The following is a 16,026-nucleotide window of genomic DNA, read 5'->3' as shown; positions in this document are numbered from 1 at the left end:
ACAGTGACTGAGACCCATGTCTTTTCCTAAATTCAATCTAATTCTTTATTTTAGCTTTCTTAACAATAATTTTTCATGATTTTCTTTTACCTGGAAAGTCCTGGTGGACACTTGGGCCTAATCATTGTAAGATGACCTAAGAGGAGACTTTATTGAAATATTCACTCATCATTTAAGCTATTTCATTTCTGTGATCTTAATTTTTCCCAAATATTAGTTCCTGCGATATTGGCCTGGAAGCACTCTAGAAAGCAGACAGCCAAAGACAGAATGGAACATTTAACAAGGAATGTAAGATAAAATGCAATTTAAAACTTTTAATGTATTTATGCTTTCAAAAGATGGGATTAGGGAGTCTACTATATTTTAAGGCTAATATTTAGCCTGAGGGAGAAGTAATATGATATTATTGGTATATCTGAACATCATATTAAATACTGATGCTTTGGGTCAAAAGCAAAATTATAATCTTATCACAAAGTTTTAATATAGTAAAGGAACATTTATTTGGAAAGCTGTGTAAGGTTTTGTTTCTTCCTGCAGTAAATTGGCTCTGATGTTGTGGATGCTTTCTTTTAAGAATTAGAGTTTATTTCACATTTTGGTTTCTTCTAGAGGGCGATTCATGAAGTCTTGAATAGCCTGATGCAAAGGAAGCCACTTTTTGATAGATGTTTTCAGAGCTGTAATCCACCTATAGGAAAAACATTAGTTTAGAAAAGTTGGACTCTGAGGAGGTAACATGTTAATATATTTTCTCATTCTTTTCTGTTGAGCTTAAAATTAATGAGATTAACCATGCTCCTTAGTTTTGGGATTGATTAGGAAGGCAAAATACCAAATACGGACTATGCAATGATAGTCATAAAAATAAATTGGAAAAAATATAATCAGGAGGGAGTATCATGTTTGCAAATAGTGATTCATGGAACTACTCCTGCAGTGCTTTAGAAATTGTTATTAGTATTTTATTCTTTTCTATTTAACTTTAAAGTTGAGTTGATCACACCTACAGTAGTCAAATATTGCTAGGCAAACAAAATATTTTTTTATTTCTTTTTTTTTTGCATTTTTTAGGGAAGGGTCTACAGGGTGTTCAGGGTCTCACTGCTACATTGGACTCATAGTGATCTGCCTGTTTACAGCCTCCCAAGTGCTGAGATTACAGGAACTTGCTACTGTGCTGTGTTAGTTGATACATTGTGTCAACTTGACTGAATCAGGTCCAGCAGTTCTCAGCGGGGGGCCTAGCCCTGCAGGTGGGCAGAGCCCAGGAATTGAGAGAGGCAGGAAGCCACCCTGCCTGGTTTCCTGCCTCCTGTCCTATTTCAGTGGAGAAGTCTCAGTCTTTGGAGGAGCTTGATCTTGACAGCCATGCCACTTTGGTGGAGTTCCAATCTTCACTGTGGAGTGCCAATCTCTGCAGTCAGTGTAGAAGGAAGATAGAGGCTTGATGGACACCGCAGCTGCTGCTCCTCCTCTGCTCTTCATTGTTTATGAACTGCTATCATTTGCCTTGGAGCCAGTGGAATATGGACTGAATCCTCCAGTAACTATGAGCTAAATAAGCCTTTCCTTCCTTCACTTTGGGTGTCAGGTATTTGTCCCAGCAATGAGTAAAAAGTAGCTAAGACAAATGCTCAGTCTCAATTGCCATCTTAACCTACCCCGGGACAAAATATTTATTTATTGCATTCAAGAAAATCATAATGAACTCTCCAGTTAAGTCTTCTTTTCCTTCTTTTGATCTTTTTTTGTTATCAATTTTTAAATGAAACATAATCACTTCTCAACCTTTTGGCTAAGGTCAAGTTAGTATCTGTTCTCATCAGTTTAATAAAATAGGCACATATGACCATTATTTCCAGGGAAAGTGTCATTTAAAAAACAATACCAACTATGACCAAAACGAGTTGGCCAGAAGTGTTTCCAGCAGTGTCTTGGAAACACTAACTGGCTAATGCGCTTCGTGATTCTCTGAGAGGAGGATGCAGTTTGTGAGACTTAGCAAGCTTAGCTTTAGGGGTAAATGGAGTAGCCTGTGGGTCCAGAGTTCCACGCTCTTCATAACAGTCAGCTGCTCTGCTTTGAACTAGTTCCTTCATGAATCAGTGTTGTTTCTGGCTGATGAAGTCCCCTAAGAATCTAACAATGAGATGGAGATATCAACTTCCTCTCCTGGAAAAGCCAGTGGAATTTATCTTACGGCAGCTAACTCTAGCTCATTGGCCTTTGTTCTTATAGCTAGTTGAGCTCACCTTTAACTGCTATCCAGACTGCATTCCTGAGAAGAAGATTCTGGCATCACATACAGCTATTTGGTAGGCACTGTCCTTGGTAGGCACTGTCCTTGGTAGGCACTGTCCTTGGTAGGCACTGTCCTTGGTAGGCACTGTCCTTGGCTCCAACAAATTCTTTGAGGTGAGAGACACAGGCAAGCTTTACACTATGGGAGAAGGTTGAACAGGTCCTTAATCTCTTACCCCAAAAGGTCATTTGATGGGGATCCTTGTAATTCCACTTTTGTAGTTTTATTTCTTTGGCTTGAAACTATATCAATTCTTTCAAATGTCTCTAGAAATGTACATCATGTCATGTGTTTTACTAAGGTATTGGAAAATTCTTTGTTAGGCCATGTTCCTTTCTTCAGGCCTTTGGATAAATTGGTCTAGATCTGTGTGGCACCATCATGGAGCAGGGTAGGTAGAGGCAGGAGATGGAAGACCCTACGCATTTGGGGGATTAGAGTCAGGTTAGGGAGCCTGCAGGGATGGAGAGGATGCTCTTGGTACCCCTGAGAACATTGCACTGTTTCATAGTTTTGTCACTGTTAACTTTCTTCCTTCTATTTTTTTCAGAGTCATTATGAACTAAGTTTTCATTTGTGCATGCCACTTTGGATGCCGAAAATATCGCACACGAGCCAAGTTTTGTGACCTTCAGTGGCTTGTAATGAAGAAACAACCAACACATATGTGAAAAGAGGTAAAATAAAAATTGATGGATTGATGAATTACAATGTTGTACAGATTATGGTGCTAATGGGCTTTTCATATTGAAGCCTGAAGCAGTACTGACTTAGGAAGAACTGAAGACTAGTTTTCCTTTAAAAAATTCTTCTAGCAGAGTCATCAGAGGAGGCATCACAAGAGGATAAAATCCTAAGGAATATTAACTATGGAATCCTCAAAGAAAGGGAGGGATTTTATTGAAGATGTGGTACCAGAAAATAAGAACAAAGGTTTTCTACAAAGGCCTTGTCAGGAGCTATAAAAAACATGAACTATGAAGACCTCGGCTTACCGTTGATTTTCTGTTTTGTTGTCTGCACAGAAATAGAAAGTCTTGAATTCTTCCGATGAAGGTTTGAGTTCAATTACTGATTCTTTGAAGCTATGGATCTGTTCACTCACCCTATAGCCTTGCAGATATAGGCCACCTACAAAAGATAAGGAAAGAAAAAAGGCTGTGAGAATGGGGAAAGAGAAAGAAGGTGAACATATGTGATAGAAAATGTCAAGATGTTTTGTGTGAAGAAAGTCCCTCGTCCAGATTTCTTATTTTGCAAGTGAAAAACCTGAGACTTCAGAAGACTATATAGTGTAAAGTTACACATCCATTAACAACAAGTAGCAAGACTATGATAGAATTTGAATTTCTGGGCTTCCATTTGTGCAATTTTAAACTATATGATCAACATTTTGTTTTGGGTAACTGTATGCCAAAATTAGTTTCTTTACCAGACGACACATTTTGAAATAAAATTCTCAGTGTCAAAGGATGATACATATAACATCCCATTCGAGGAAAATCCCAGCATTTTCTGGGACAGAACCATTATAGTATGCTTTCAAAACAATAATAATCAGGTTGTTTCTACTACCAATATATATTCTTTGTGGAGACACAAAGCATATTTAAAATATGAACCCATAGGGTGATATGAAAGTGCCATCTTGAATTAGTAATGAGAACAGAGGATTGACTTTAAAAGATCACACTTTCCCAGAGGTCCTTTGAACTCATGTTAGTAGTTATAACATATGTTGCTTGGCCTGGACTTTGTTTCCATTGTTTAGGAGTGTGTATGAGTGGGGCAGGGTGTGTGTGGGGGTGTCTCAGTAGAGGAAAGATTTCTGAAAGCTCAAAACCCTTGAGCTGGGGAGATAGCTCAGTGGTGTAGGCATCTGGCAAGTGCAAGGTTTTGAGTTTGATCTTGGTGCTAAACCCCCTCAAAAAATCTCTAAACCCTTGTCTGTGTCTTATGATTCCCTGAAGGTGCGAGGTGCCAGGTCTCCACACAGTCCCTGTGGTGGTGAAGAGAAGATGTGTAAAGCTTTCTTCCTCCAGCACTCTCTTGCTCTCATACCCTGACTTCCCCAGGACTCCTGAAGGGCACCACAGTAACAAGGAAAGCATGAAAACAGCACTTGCATCTGTGGTGCTCTACTCAATAACTATTCAATGCCAATTTATTAGTAAGGGATTGTGAAGGGAAGACCTGGCCCCTTGGAATGTGGCTTCTGTGACATGTCCTCAAGAGGTTCCTATGCTCACAGCTGGGGCTTTGGGAAGCTGGTTGGACAGTAGGGCCTGGTAGCCGATTGAAGTTGCTGTTAGGAGGAAAGGTCGGGTTGGAAGAGGGCGCTTATGGGGTGTGGGCCAGAAAGGTTTATCTTCCTCTCCAGCTCCTCCCTTCTCTCTCTTGCTTCACCCAGTCATGAGCTGCTCTTCCTCTGCGATCCCTCTGTCCTACCACCTTATCTTGGAGCCAGTGGCCTATGGCCTGAAACCTCTAGAGACTGGGGACTAACAGAAACTTTTTTCTTTATGTTGGTGGTGCCACATATTGCTCCTCAACAGCAGTGATGAGGGAAATAACCAAGACCTTGGCTTTTGCTTTCCCTTTGACTTTAGACAGCACCAATGTACACCATCTCTGCAAATGAAAACTTTCTTTTTAAACAGAATTAATGATTCAGGGATTTCAAAAATTAGGAACAAGTCTTACTTGTTTTATGGAGGGTTTGATGCAACATTAGATATCTATTTCCATTTAAGAAGAGTCCATTTTATTTTTATTTATATATTTCTATGTATTTAGTCCAGAGTCTACAGGGTCTCACTACTAGATTGGACTCGTAGTGATCCTCCTGTTTTCAGCCTCCCAAGTGCTGGGATTCCAGGCGTGCACCATCACGCCCAGTCTCAATCACTGTCTCAGCATGTCCCAGGGGTGGGGCTGGCATAGCACGCCGGGGATTGAATCCTGGTCCCTGTGTCTGCCTAAGCAGGCACTTTAATCCACTGAGCTATCTGGCTGGCCCAAGAAGAGTCCATTTTAAAACTAACTTCCATGAAAGCATTTCTGTTTTAGAAACATATATTTTTGCCTTCAGTAGGCTTCAATATATGGTGCTTACTAAAACCAGAGGGTGATTTCTTTCATATATTTACATCTATATATTTATATATAAAGGAGTTCAAAACAGCTTTATTGAAATATGATTAATATATCATAAAACTCACTCATTTAAATGTACATTTCAGCACTTTTCATGTAATTATGGAGTTGAGTCAGCACCACTGGAAGCTCATTTTAGAGCATTCTCCTCACTTCCAGAGGGAGCCTCGTGTGCCTCAGCAGTCGCTGCCGTGTGCTCCACCAAGCCAGCCCTCGTGCAGTTCTGCTCCTCTTTGGGTTTTATGAATTTTTTTTTCTGAAACTTTTCATACAAGTAAAATTCTACCCTGCCTTGTATCTTGCGATAGGCTGCTATACTTAGCACAGTGTTTTTGCGGTTTCTCATTGTAATATCCCACATAAATACTTCATTTCTTTTTATTGAGGAATTATTTTTCACTGTATGGACATATCACATTTAGTTGATTCATTCATTCACTGATGGACATTTAAATTTTTTCTAGTGTTTTAGTTATTACAAGTAATGTTGGTATGAGCATTCATGTACAAGTTTTTTTCTTTTAACCTAGATATGTATTTTCAGTTCTTTGGGCATATATTGCAAGTGGAACAGGCAGAGTGGTAGACAGTAGAATACCTAATGAAGCATCACAGCGTGTTTTCTATCTAAGCTCCAAACACTAGCACACAGCACTTATCCGTTTCTGCATTGGTTATTGCATTGGTTTTTCTCTGCGTAGGCTTTTCTTTTCTGGCTAAGACAGAACACCCTTCCCTTTCTCTAATCTTTTTGACAATGGATAGATTTTTGTCCAAAATCCTGCCACAGAAAAGGCAAGTTTTCTAACTCTTTTCCCAATCACTTGTGGGCTGATCCACACTTGGCAGTAAAGCCATGGAGTTCTGACCTCATTACACCCCTGGAGACGGCTTCACTGGGTTTGTCTTTGTTACCAGGAGAATAGTGATAGTGCCCAAGTCGGCACCGTGTCAGCTGCAGAGCCGTGTAAGCATTACGTTTCCCACTTGCTGATATAATTTAAACTATGTATTTCTGAGAAGTACACAGAGACCGTGATGTGATTTATTCATGAAAGGTAGTCAACAGATATGATTTGTTCCAGCCACATCTTGCTGGAGAGCAATAAAAGGGAAAAAAGTCATCAAGCATATGATGAGTGGCAAGGGCCTTTGGGCCATGGAAAGGCATTCAGCTAATGGGGCTTCTGGAATACTTACGCAGTGGCTTTTAAATATTAGCAATCACATGCAAGCCAACGATGCATATTCTTCAAGGGTAACACTTGCCTCAACAGAGAAGAAAGCCTTCAGGGAACTGATGAGGCTATCTCTCCCTTTCCCACATTACACTTTAGAGGATATTTATCTAGCTGAAAGTAAAATGTGCGATTAGTAATGTCTAGCAGAGTTCTTACAGGAAGCTGTAAGAACTGTCTTGCTTCCCACATCTTGCTGCATTCTCCTCTATTACTTTGATCCTTTTCCTGATCTTCCTTCTTGTCCTTAGTATCCCTTTAGCTTTTAGATTATTGTTATTATTAGAAGAAACAAGTAGTCATGCCAAGGAAACTACAAAACACCTTCAGAAATAGAAAACATCACATGAGCACTCCCGGATCACAGGTGGAAAGCATAAATCAATGAGTCAAATAAAACTAAAATTAACAATATATAAAACACCAAAGCAATTGAGGTGCTGTGGCTGAGTGAGCGGGTCCCAGGAGCCAGGGTCTAAAGAACAAAGCAATGTGTGACAGGCATGTTACTAACATATTTGAAAGGAAGCAGCCTTTTTACATACTTTGTTTCTAAGATTCTGAACATAAAATTGACCACTCTACCTTCCCCTTGGAGCCAGGGTCTTAATATGTGCCTAGATTGGTCTCTAACTCTCAGGATCAAATAATTTTTCTGTCTTAGGCTTCCAAGTGCTGAAATTACAGGTGTGCACCTCAGAGTCTGACTTACAGCTGACCAGACACATACTGTTTTATGTCACTGGTTACATGATTTTTTAAAAATTGTGACCTAAAGGGATAATAAACGTACATCTACATGGTTTCCTGTTATTGCCCAAGAGTTTTGTAAAATGCTGTGAAGGATGTGTGACAGTTTTTATTCCATTAAATTCTGTCCACTTGTTTTTAAAATATTCATCACAACCAAGTACAGGGATTGCATGACTCACTCACAGAATCCAACTTCAGATCTGAGAAGTGCTGCCGTGAGCAGTAACCAAGGGCTGCTGCGGGGCTCGGACAGGAGAATAGGAACTGGGTCGGTATGGGGTGTGCAAGGCTAAGGAGATGCAGCGCACTGCACTGCAAGTAGAGGAGGAGTTGGGGATTAGACCAGGATCACATACGCAGCATCACTTAGCAGAACTGCAAATGAGGATGAGAACTTTGTGTGGTTTTCATGAATGTGATAATGACTCGTGTTCCACCCATAGGTAAGTTGTGTATGTGAACAGGAGTATCACAGTGCTTGTAGTAGTCACAGCACAGCATTGCTGTAGCCGTTCTCAGCAAATTCCTCTGCCATCCCCTCAGTTCCTATGGTTCCTGTGATAAATAATTGCCTGGTGGACCTGGACAGATTCAGTCAGTGTGCTGATGCCTGGAGTGCAAAAAGCAGACATGTCATTTCTGAGTTAGCGCTCCTCAAGAGGAGCAATTTCTGCAGAAGGCATGTACTACGTACAGCATTGTGGCTAGAGTTTGTGTAGAAGATTCAAGCAAAGTTTGTTCCCACTTGGCTTCTAATTCCACCGGTCTCTATGTTTCTGCCCTGTGATGGGAAATGAGCAATGTGTGTGATGGAAATACACGACGGAGCTAAGGCTGCTAAGGGTCTAGCCTGTCATCCTCAAAATGAAGAAAGTTCTTAGTGCTGATGTTCCCTGTCTAATAATGCACCTAAGAAGTATATTCTGTTCCTCTGAGACAACGTGGGTCGCCAGGGCAGTGATTATTCCTGGAGGGTGGAAAGGGCGTATATTGACTTGAGAAGTCACCGCAGGAGATCTGGTCATGACTCCATCCTGTCCGGGGTCTGATGCTGGATTCTGGCTGTGAGCCTCTGGCTAGCATTCAAGTCAAGACCAACAAGAGACTTGAGTGGACCCCAGGAAGCAGGTGTAAATTCAGATCTAAAGCACGTCAGGAGAGCTCCTACACAGCTCCCTCAAACCGGAAGAAAGCTTAGCATCTGGTGAGCCCCCAGGAGCTCCCCTGGGAACTTGGCAGCAGGCGTGGCACACTAGGTTTTAGTTAAGGAATGGTAGAATCCTGTACCAAAAGCAAGGACAGCAACAAAGTCACAGATCTCTATTTTAGAACATGGCCGAGGGATAAATTTCATGTTGGAATTTCAGTAAGGAAAATATTGTTTTAATCCATATTTGAGACAATTGGTCATAAATTGAGGATCTGTTGAGATGGGAATATTTAGGAAGCAAGGCTGGGAAAGAACAAAAGGCTTATTTTGAAGAGAGAACTGTAAAAGGAGATAGAAGTTAGATAATTCCTTACAGCTGGGCAGAATGCAATAGCAGAACAGCAAGATGCATATGGTGCACTGAGTACTAGACTTGCCTTTAAATTAGCTGTGCAATCTTCAAATCTTTGTCTGCTACTCAGTGGGTGAAAAGACTCATAATTCATAGAAATAATGGCCCATTGAGGTCATCATGGTGTCCATTTCTTAATTTCTTAATCACTGGTAAATATTATGTCATCATTTCTGGAACACATGATTCTCTTGAAAAGATAAGCTGATCATCAAGAGATAAAATACAGGCTAGAATGTGATAGGTATCAGGAAATAGGTAACTTCAGAAAAGTCATGTTTGTGTATCTAGAACCATTAAGATTACTTTAGAGCAGAAATAGAGTGCATGTATAAAGGCATTTATGGGCTGGGGAAACAACTCGAGAGTCTAAGCACCTGCCTGGCAAGCGCAAGAACCTGGGTTGGATCCCTGGTACAGCATGCCATGCCAGCCCTGCACTGAGCCAGCTACCCGAACCGGGCATAGTGGCACACACCTGTGATCCCAGCACAGGGGAGGTTGAGATAGGAGGATCATTGCAAGTCTGAGCTGGGTATCAAGACCCTGTACCAAGTAAGTAAATAAATACAAGATTTAAAAAATATTTTTTTTAAAAAAAGACATTTGCAAGACAGCAAGTCCTGGGTGATCAGTAGGTACAGAAGACTCCAGGGAGAGGACAGGCCGAAGCACAGGTACAGGAGCAGAATCATGTCTGGGAGACGCGATGAGCTAAGGAAATAGAATACAATGCTCTTTGGGTGGACCTCGGGTGCTTTACTGCACGGATGGAAGACAAAGCCAGGTTAGGGAGTGGAGGGAGAGGTGAAGCCCGACTGTGCTCAGCAGGCGGTCATGGAAGGCTCTGGTGTGCAGTGACGAGGGCCCTACGTGGGCAATGCTTCCAGTTTTTCCTACACCTCAGTAGCTTCTTTTTGTTGGCATAACTTAGGCTACCTGGGCTTAAATTCTGTCCTCACAGTTTACTGTCCAGAGGAAGTCGGGCCAATTATTTAACCTTGCAAAGACCAGTTTGTGAGTCTATAGGTGAAGTAGCCTACTTTTTAAGGCTCTTTTAGAAATGAAATAAGCTGATGGGTAAAAACACTTAGCAGAGAGATGGGTACAGGAAGCTGCATTCCCGAGTGATAATGGCTGCTTTTACTGTCATTATTTTCAGGCCATTTAATTATAGTGGCTTGCAGCTGTCTAACTAGGACTTTCCTACCCAAGTAGAGCCTCCTTGGAATCAGGGAAGCCACCTGGTAGTTGTCAAGACTGTTCTTGTTTTTTTGGGGGCAGGAACAGGGGATTGAACTCAGGCCCTTGCGCTTGCCAGGGAAGTGCTTATTCCACTGAGCCATCTCCCCAGCCCTTCAGGACTGTTCTTAAACTCTCAGAATCAGGAAAGGTTTCTGGGTTCCAGAGGTTTGGAAGGCCTTCCTTAACATCTCAGAGATGGGAGAAATAGGCACCGGCTATCTTAAAGCGCTCGCCTCCTACTTGTGGAAACGTTCTCTTGAAAATTACCTTAATTGATTTGCCAATTAGAAGGGCCCAGCCTTTTGCAATGATATTTCATCACAAAAATCCCAGTCAGTGACTGTTTTGGAGGTTTAATTGATGTGTTTTGTTTGCCTTAATTCTTCTGTTGGTTTCAGCTGTGCAAGCCCCGCGTGGGTCGCACAGAAACAGCCTGGTCTGGGCAGGCCTAGCGTTGCAGTCCGGCTCTGCCCCATTGTGCGATAAGGGAACCACGCTGAACGCTGGAAGCGTGACCTGGCAGAGGCGTAGAGGCGCTGCGGATCCGAGTCAGCAGGGGCTGTCAAGCGATGCTGCCTATTTCTGGAAAACTTCCAAAAAAGTCAAAATGGCCACGGGATGCCAAAATGGCCAAAGGACCCTTTTCCTTTGGCACATTTAATTAGCTTAATTAACAACGGCATTAATGCAAAAAGTGCAAATCAAACGACTCAGATTTCAGGATGTTTACTGTCGCTAATTATTTAAGTGTTATTCATATGGAAAAATCTAATAGCAAATAAGACTCCACTACATAGTTCACTATGTTAAAATTGCAAGAAAGTTAAAATCCACTTTGTGAAAAACATATATAATTATTATTAGCTAAATTATTTAGATAATCATTTATTATATAATTTAAATAGTATATATAATTTAATAAGTATATATAATGAAATGTACGATAAAGGAACACACTCTGCACAGAGAGTTCTTTATATAGAGAGTTATATGGGTAAATAACCTTTGTCATAGCTGCTGTTCATGTCACTTCACAAAAGTCTTGTGAAACAGCAGTTATTTTCACTTTATAAATGAGGAAATTAAGTTGTAGTAAATTAAGCCACTTGTTCACAGAAAGTAGTGTTCTTTTTTCCAAATTGGAGATACTAGAGGTGCAGTCCCAGAGAAGAAGATTCTTACTTTGATGAGAAACAGAGTGGAAGAATTTATATTTCCCTGTCCTGAGCAGTAGAACTGGGGGATTAAGGCTCTAAACTCTGGAATTTGCCTGTTTGTGTTCAGACCTCAGCCTCATTGCTTAACCTCACTACTCATTATTTGTCAAATTATGGAGACTTTGCAATCAAAATTCTAATCTGTAAAATGGGAACAGTGAGAGTATCCCGTCTCTTGAGGACTGATGAACTAACTTAGATAAAACACAGACCAATAAAAGCTCAGTATAGCTATTATAGAAACTACTGCTATTTTCGATAGTAACTCCTTACCCAAGGCCTGCGTGGAGCGAATGCTGGCATAGAAATATAAGCAGCCGTCCTTCAGGATGCAGTAGTGCTGGACCCACGAATCCATGCTTCTGTCCAGCTGGTGCAGGAGACCCAGGCACTCGGGGTTCTTGATAGCCAGGGGCGGGAGGCTGCTGTTGTGCAGAGTGATGTCTTCCCACACATGGCTCTGCAGGCGGAGCACAAAGGGTTCTCTGAGTGGTCACCTAGCACCAACGGCCATTGAGTCCAGGGCCAGTGGCTCCAAGTCTGTCTGACTTTCAGGAAGTCACTGCCCTGAATGGTCCTGTTACTAAGACAGTCTGAAGACTTGAGTAACAAGCTCAGAAGCTGTAACTTTTCCATTGTCCATAGAGAACTTTTCCTCCTTTTCAAACCCATCGACATCCCTTCTCCTTGACTTCTATTACATTCAGAGAAAATCAAAAGACCACAAGCCGAAAAACAGGAGGATCAGTACAGAAAAAAGAAACAGAAATAGACACCTCAGCATGGTCCATTTCTAACATCTCTGTCTATCAGTGTGGGGACTGAGTCCCTCATCAGAGGAATTGTCCTCCTGGGCCTGTCCCTGCTAAGTCGACTGTGAGTAACAGCAGTCCCGGGGTCCTGCTTTTCTCTACTGGGACCCCCATTTGTGTGGATAAACAAGTTAAATGCCCCAGGCCAGCTCAGACCCGAGGCTCTCAGAGTCAGTCATGTGGAAGGCTGATGATAAATGGAGATCCCATACCCTGGAGGGCAGTCCTCAGTCCCCAAGCCTGCGAGACAGGCTCTTTCTGAGAACTCTGACCCAAAACTGGAGGCACTGAGCTTTATCTCTTTATCAGAGCACCCTGCTCCTGGTTGCCATTTTTTCTTTTCTTTGTTCGGTTTTATTTTTGCCCTTTCATCTTAACAAGGAGTAGAAAAAGATTCCAGACTGCAGAGCTGGCTCTATTATTTGCTGTGAGGTGGAAGCCTGCTGAGAGTGGGGTGTGCGTTTTTCCACTTTGCTGCAGACACTCTGAGTGCATTAGCAGGGCTTTTAACACTACCCCAGCTTATTACCATGAGGCTCGGCAAGGTGGGCGAGTGCATTAAATGTAGGGCCGCAGATAAAAAGAAACTAATTGTTTGTCATATGGCGATGCTTGTGATTGCCCTGAAAGCAGTTAGAAGGCAAGGTACATTCATGCTCAGATAATCTGATTTTTTTTTTCAAATGTATAAGAACCAAATTATGTAGAGAAGATAATTGAGAGTGAAAGCCTTCTGTTCCTCTGCCATTTTGTGAGGAAATAAGCAAACTGTAGGACAACCTACAGCCTTGTTGGAAATTATACCCAAAGCATAAAAATGAAATAACGGGGGCTGAAAATTTTCACCCCAACAGGTTGTAGAATAAGCTCAGGAAGAGAACTATCAAGTGGCTTAGGCAGAGACATGATTCACCTGTTGATATTACGAAATTGTCTATCAGTTTGCAGGTAAAAGGAAGGAAGAAATGCATTGCTCTGAAGTTGATAATGGCAAATGGAAAGGGATTGTGAAAGCTGTCCTGATGTGTCTATGGTATAAGGCTATGAACATAAAGCATGGTAAACCTGAACAAAGTGTACTCATTCTCTAATAAGTTGCTCAGCCAATCCCAAGATACCCCTGAGATCTTAGGACAGCAGCACTGTTCCATCCTCAGAACTATTAGACTGCTCTGTGCAAAACTGAAATTCCACCCCGTGCAACTCCTCACTGCGTCTTACTAGAAGAGATGTTATACAAATCCCCCAGATAAAGGCAGCAGCAGGAATGTTAAGCTTCCCTGCGGGACACAAGCAGAAAGTCCTGTTGACTTAAAATCTCCTTCGCCAGATTTCGGAACAGATCTGAGCAGCCCAGGGTGGACTGCAGGTCAGTTCACTTATCTCTTCCACCCCCTGAGAAGCAAAGCTGGGATGAAGGCAGAGATGAATGCTGAGGAGCCTTGCCTGGTGGGTGGGATGGGCAGCTCTGTCCATTGCTTCAAGCCACCTGAAAGACAGGAAGATGAAAGGAGACTAGGTAAGCATGACTCAACGTAGAGGGGCTTGTTCTTGCTGAATCATATTTTAGACAGAGCAATCCTGGGACTCAGATGGATGGCACTGCTCTAAATTCTTGAGTGAAGAACAACACATTCTTGTAAAGATAGTGTTATTGTGTGGCAAAAACCTCAGCCATGCCTGGTATAGTTTACATCTTTATTGTAATTTAATTACTTTATTTTACCAATGCACAGAATTTATTAACATCAGCAGGGCTGATAACCATTGGTATAAGAACTGGAAGGCTTGCCTCTGTCATGTTGCCTAGCTCTTCTCCTTGTTCTCTCTTCATTGTCTAGTCCTCAAATTCTTGCTTTCCTTTTAATTATATCATACCTTTCTATTTGTATTTCTTCTTTTGAGTTCTTATACTAGGGAAACTATATGATATTTACACATGTGTGTCTGGTTTATTTCACTTATGAGTACATCTTCAACTGGATTATTTTGGAATATTTTGCTGAGTTCACACACCTATAATATTGAAATGACGGAACTAACCAAAAAAAGGGGACACAGATGAATGACCATTTCTATCTGTGTATTCAGAATGGTTAGGATAGATATATAGTTACATTCTCTTAATTCAAGGAATAGAGGGATTTGTTCTAATAGTGTTTGTAAATAGGCTATCGTGTTTGCATCTTGTACAACAAATAACCACTAGGAAGACAGTATGCAATGTGTTAATTATTGAAACTGTCCTACCAATTTGATTTGAAACTGTGTCATTGCTATTTGTTTCTCAATAAAATTATGGAAAAAAATAAACCTACAATAAAAAATTCATAAAAAAAAAGAACTGGAGAGCACTGGTCTTAAACGTGGAAGTACAGATAAATGGCCATTGTCCTGCATCCTCTCTCCAAGACACTGTGGCTCCTCTTAGTTGTCCCTTCTCAAAGACTGAATTTGCTTTATCGTGTCTCTGCCAGGCACCAGCTTATCCACCCCATCCTATCTTGGCAATCTTTTTCAGTTTTCTTTTAAATCCCCTAAATCCCAATCAAATCATACTGTTTGCTGTTTCCCTCAAAGCTTGGTTTATTTCCTTTGCCCCTTATGTTCCATTTCTTCTTTTGTATGCTTATCTGATCCCATGACACATTTTTTGGAAATAACTCCCTTACTTTCACATAGAAAACTCCTAAATTCCTGTGGCACTTTTTCTTCCCTTCTCACACTTCTCAATTTTTATTTTGCATTAAAAATGTCAAATCAATGTTCGATATTCTTAGAGTAATTTTTCTTTAAGGCAAGGATTGGCTCTTCATCATATTGATAATCCATAAAAACTTTAAGACAACATCTTAGGCATATATCAGTTTACACAAAACTGTTTTGTGCATGTATCAAAATACTGTCACTGAAAGGAACAATAAATGTTTAATTGTTTGATCAGCCTTGCATACCTATATCTGGTAAAGTGAGCAACTACTTTGAAGATAACAATATGTAATATAACAACAATTGTTAATGTCCCATGACCTTGTTTTGAAATTCTGTATTTTTGAAGTTATTTTTGTTGGTTTGCTTTTGTTCTTCGCTATTTAAAATAGATTTTTTAAAAAAGAATTATCAGCATATTCCCTTGTTTGTCCTCTGAAGAAATAGACATTTGAGTACATAATTTTCTACACATATAGACCTTCTATTGTTTACCTCCAAAGTTTCAGGCCTGTTAGTTCTTTCAACATTGGAGCTGGGTCTCAATTCTTTGAAAGCGATATACTATGGCCACTAAACACTACTGACCAACTACCATTTTGTCATTAGCTCTTCCCCCACTCAATCACACCTCTCACTCCAAATGCACAGTACTTTCTCCAACTTCCACTTGACTCACTGGATTGACCAATGATTTCCATTCTTGTTGGTAGACACGTTGAGTAATGACGGTGGTTGCTATGGTCAGTGTCCATAGCCCACTGTCCCAGAATGCGTGCGTATTTCTTCCCCCGCACTTGGATTATATGCTTGCACACATCATTTATTTCCCTTCAAATCTTCTCTTTCTTTTTGCTTTTTCCTTTCTTTCTTCATCACCTCTCACTGCAAATTGGAATCTTGCTACAATAGTTTTATACTAATGACTGTATGTCAAATTAGCTTAAATACATAAATCTTGCAAGGGGATGCTATATGTTTGCTATGGGGATATTTAGCATTTTTAGAAGATACAAAATAAAGCAA

General features: G+C 40.9%; 1 protein-coding gene across 1 annotated transcript in view; it reads right to left on the bottom strand.

Annotated features, from left to right (window-relative positions):
- Positions 1 to 528: 528 nt before the first annotated feature.
- The window catches only part of LOC101578038, a 116,491-nt gene continuing 100,993 nt past the window's right edge, over positions 529 to 16,026 (bottom strand). The window contains exons 9-12 of the mRNA XM_004625467.2: positions 13,738 to 13,780; positions 11,753 to 11,939; positions 3,304 to 3,439; positions 529 to 694 (exon numbers count right to left, since the gene is read on the bottom strand). Of these exons, the coding sequence (XP_004625524.1) occupies positions 595 to 694; positions 3,304 to 3,439; positions 11,753 to 11,939; positions 13,738 to 13,780 (466 nt within the window). The 3' untranslated portion in view covers positions 529 to 594. The remainder of the gene's footprint in view (positions 695 to 3,303; positions 3,440 to 11,752; positions 11,940 to 13,737; positions 13,781 to 16,026) is intronic.

Source organism: Octodon degus, unplaced genomic scaffold (assembly GCF_000260255.1).
Source record: "Octodon degus isolate 3935 unplaced genomic scaffold, OctDeg1.0 scaffold00009, whole genome shotgun sequence".
NCBI lineage: Eukaryota > Metazoa > Chordata > Mammalia > Rodentia > Octodontidae > Octodon > Octodon degus.
Note: the sequence above shows the minus strand (reverse complement) of the source record. Positions and strands in the feature narration are given on the sequence as shown.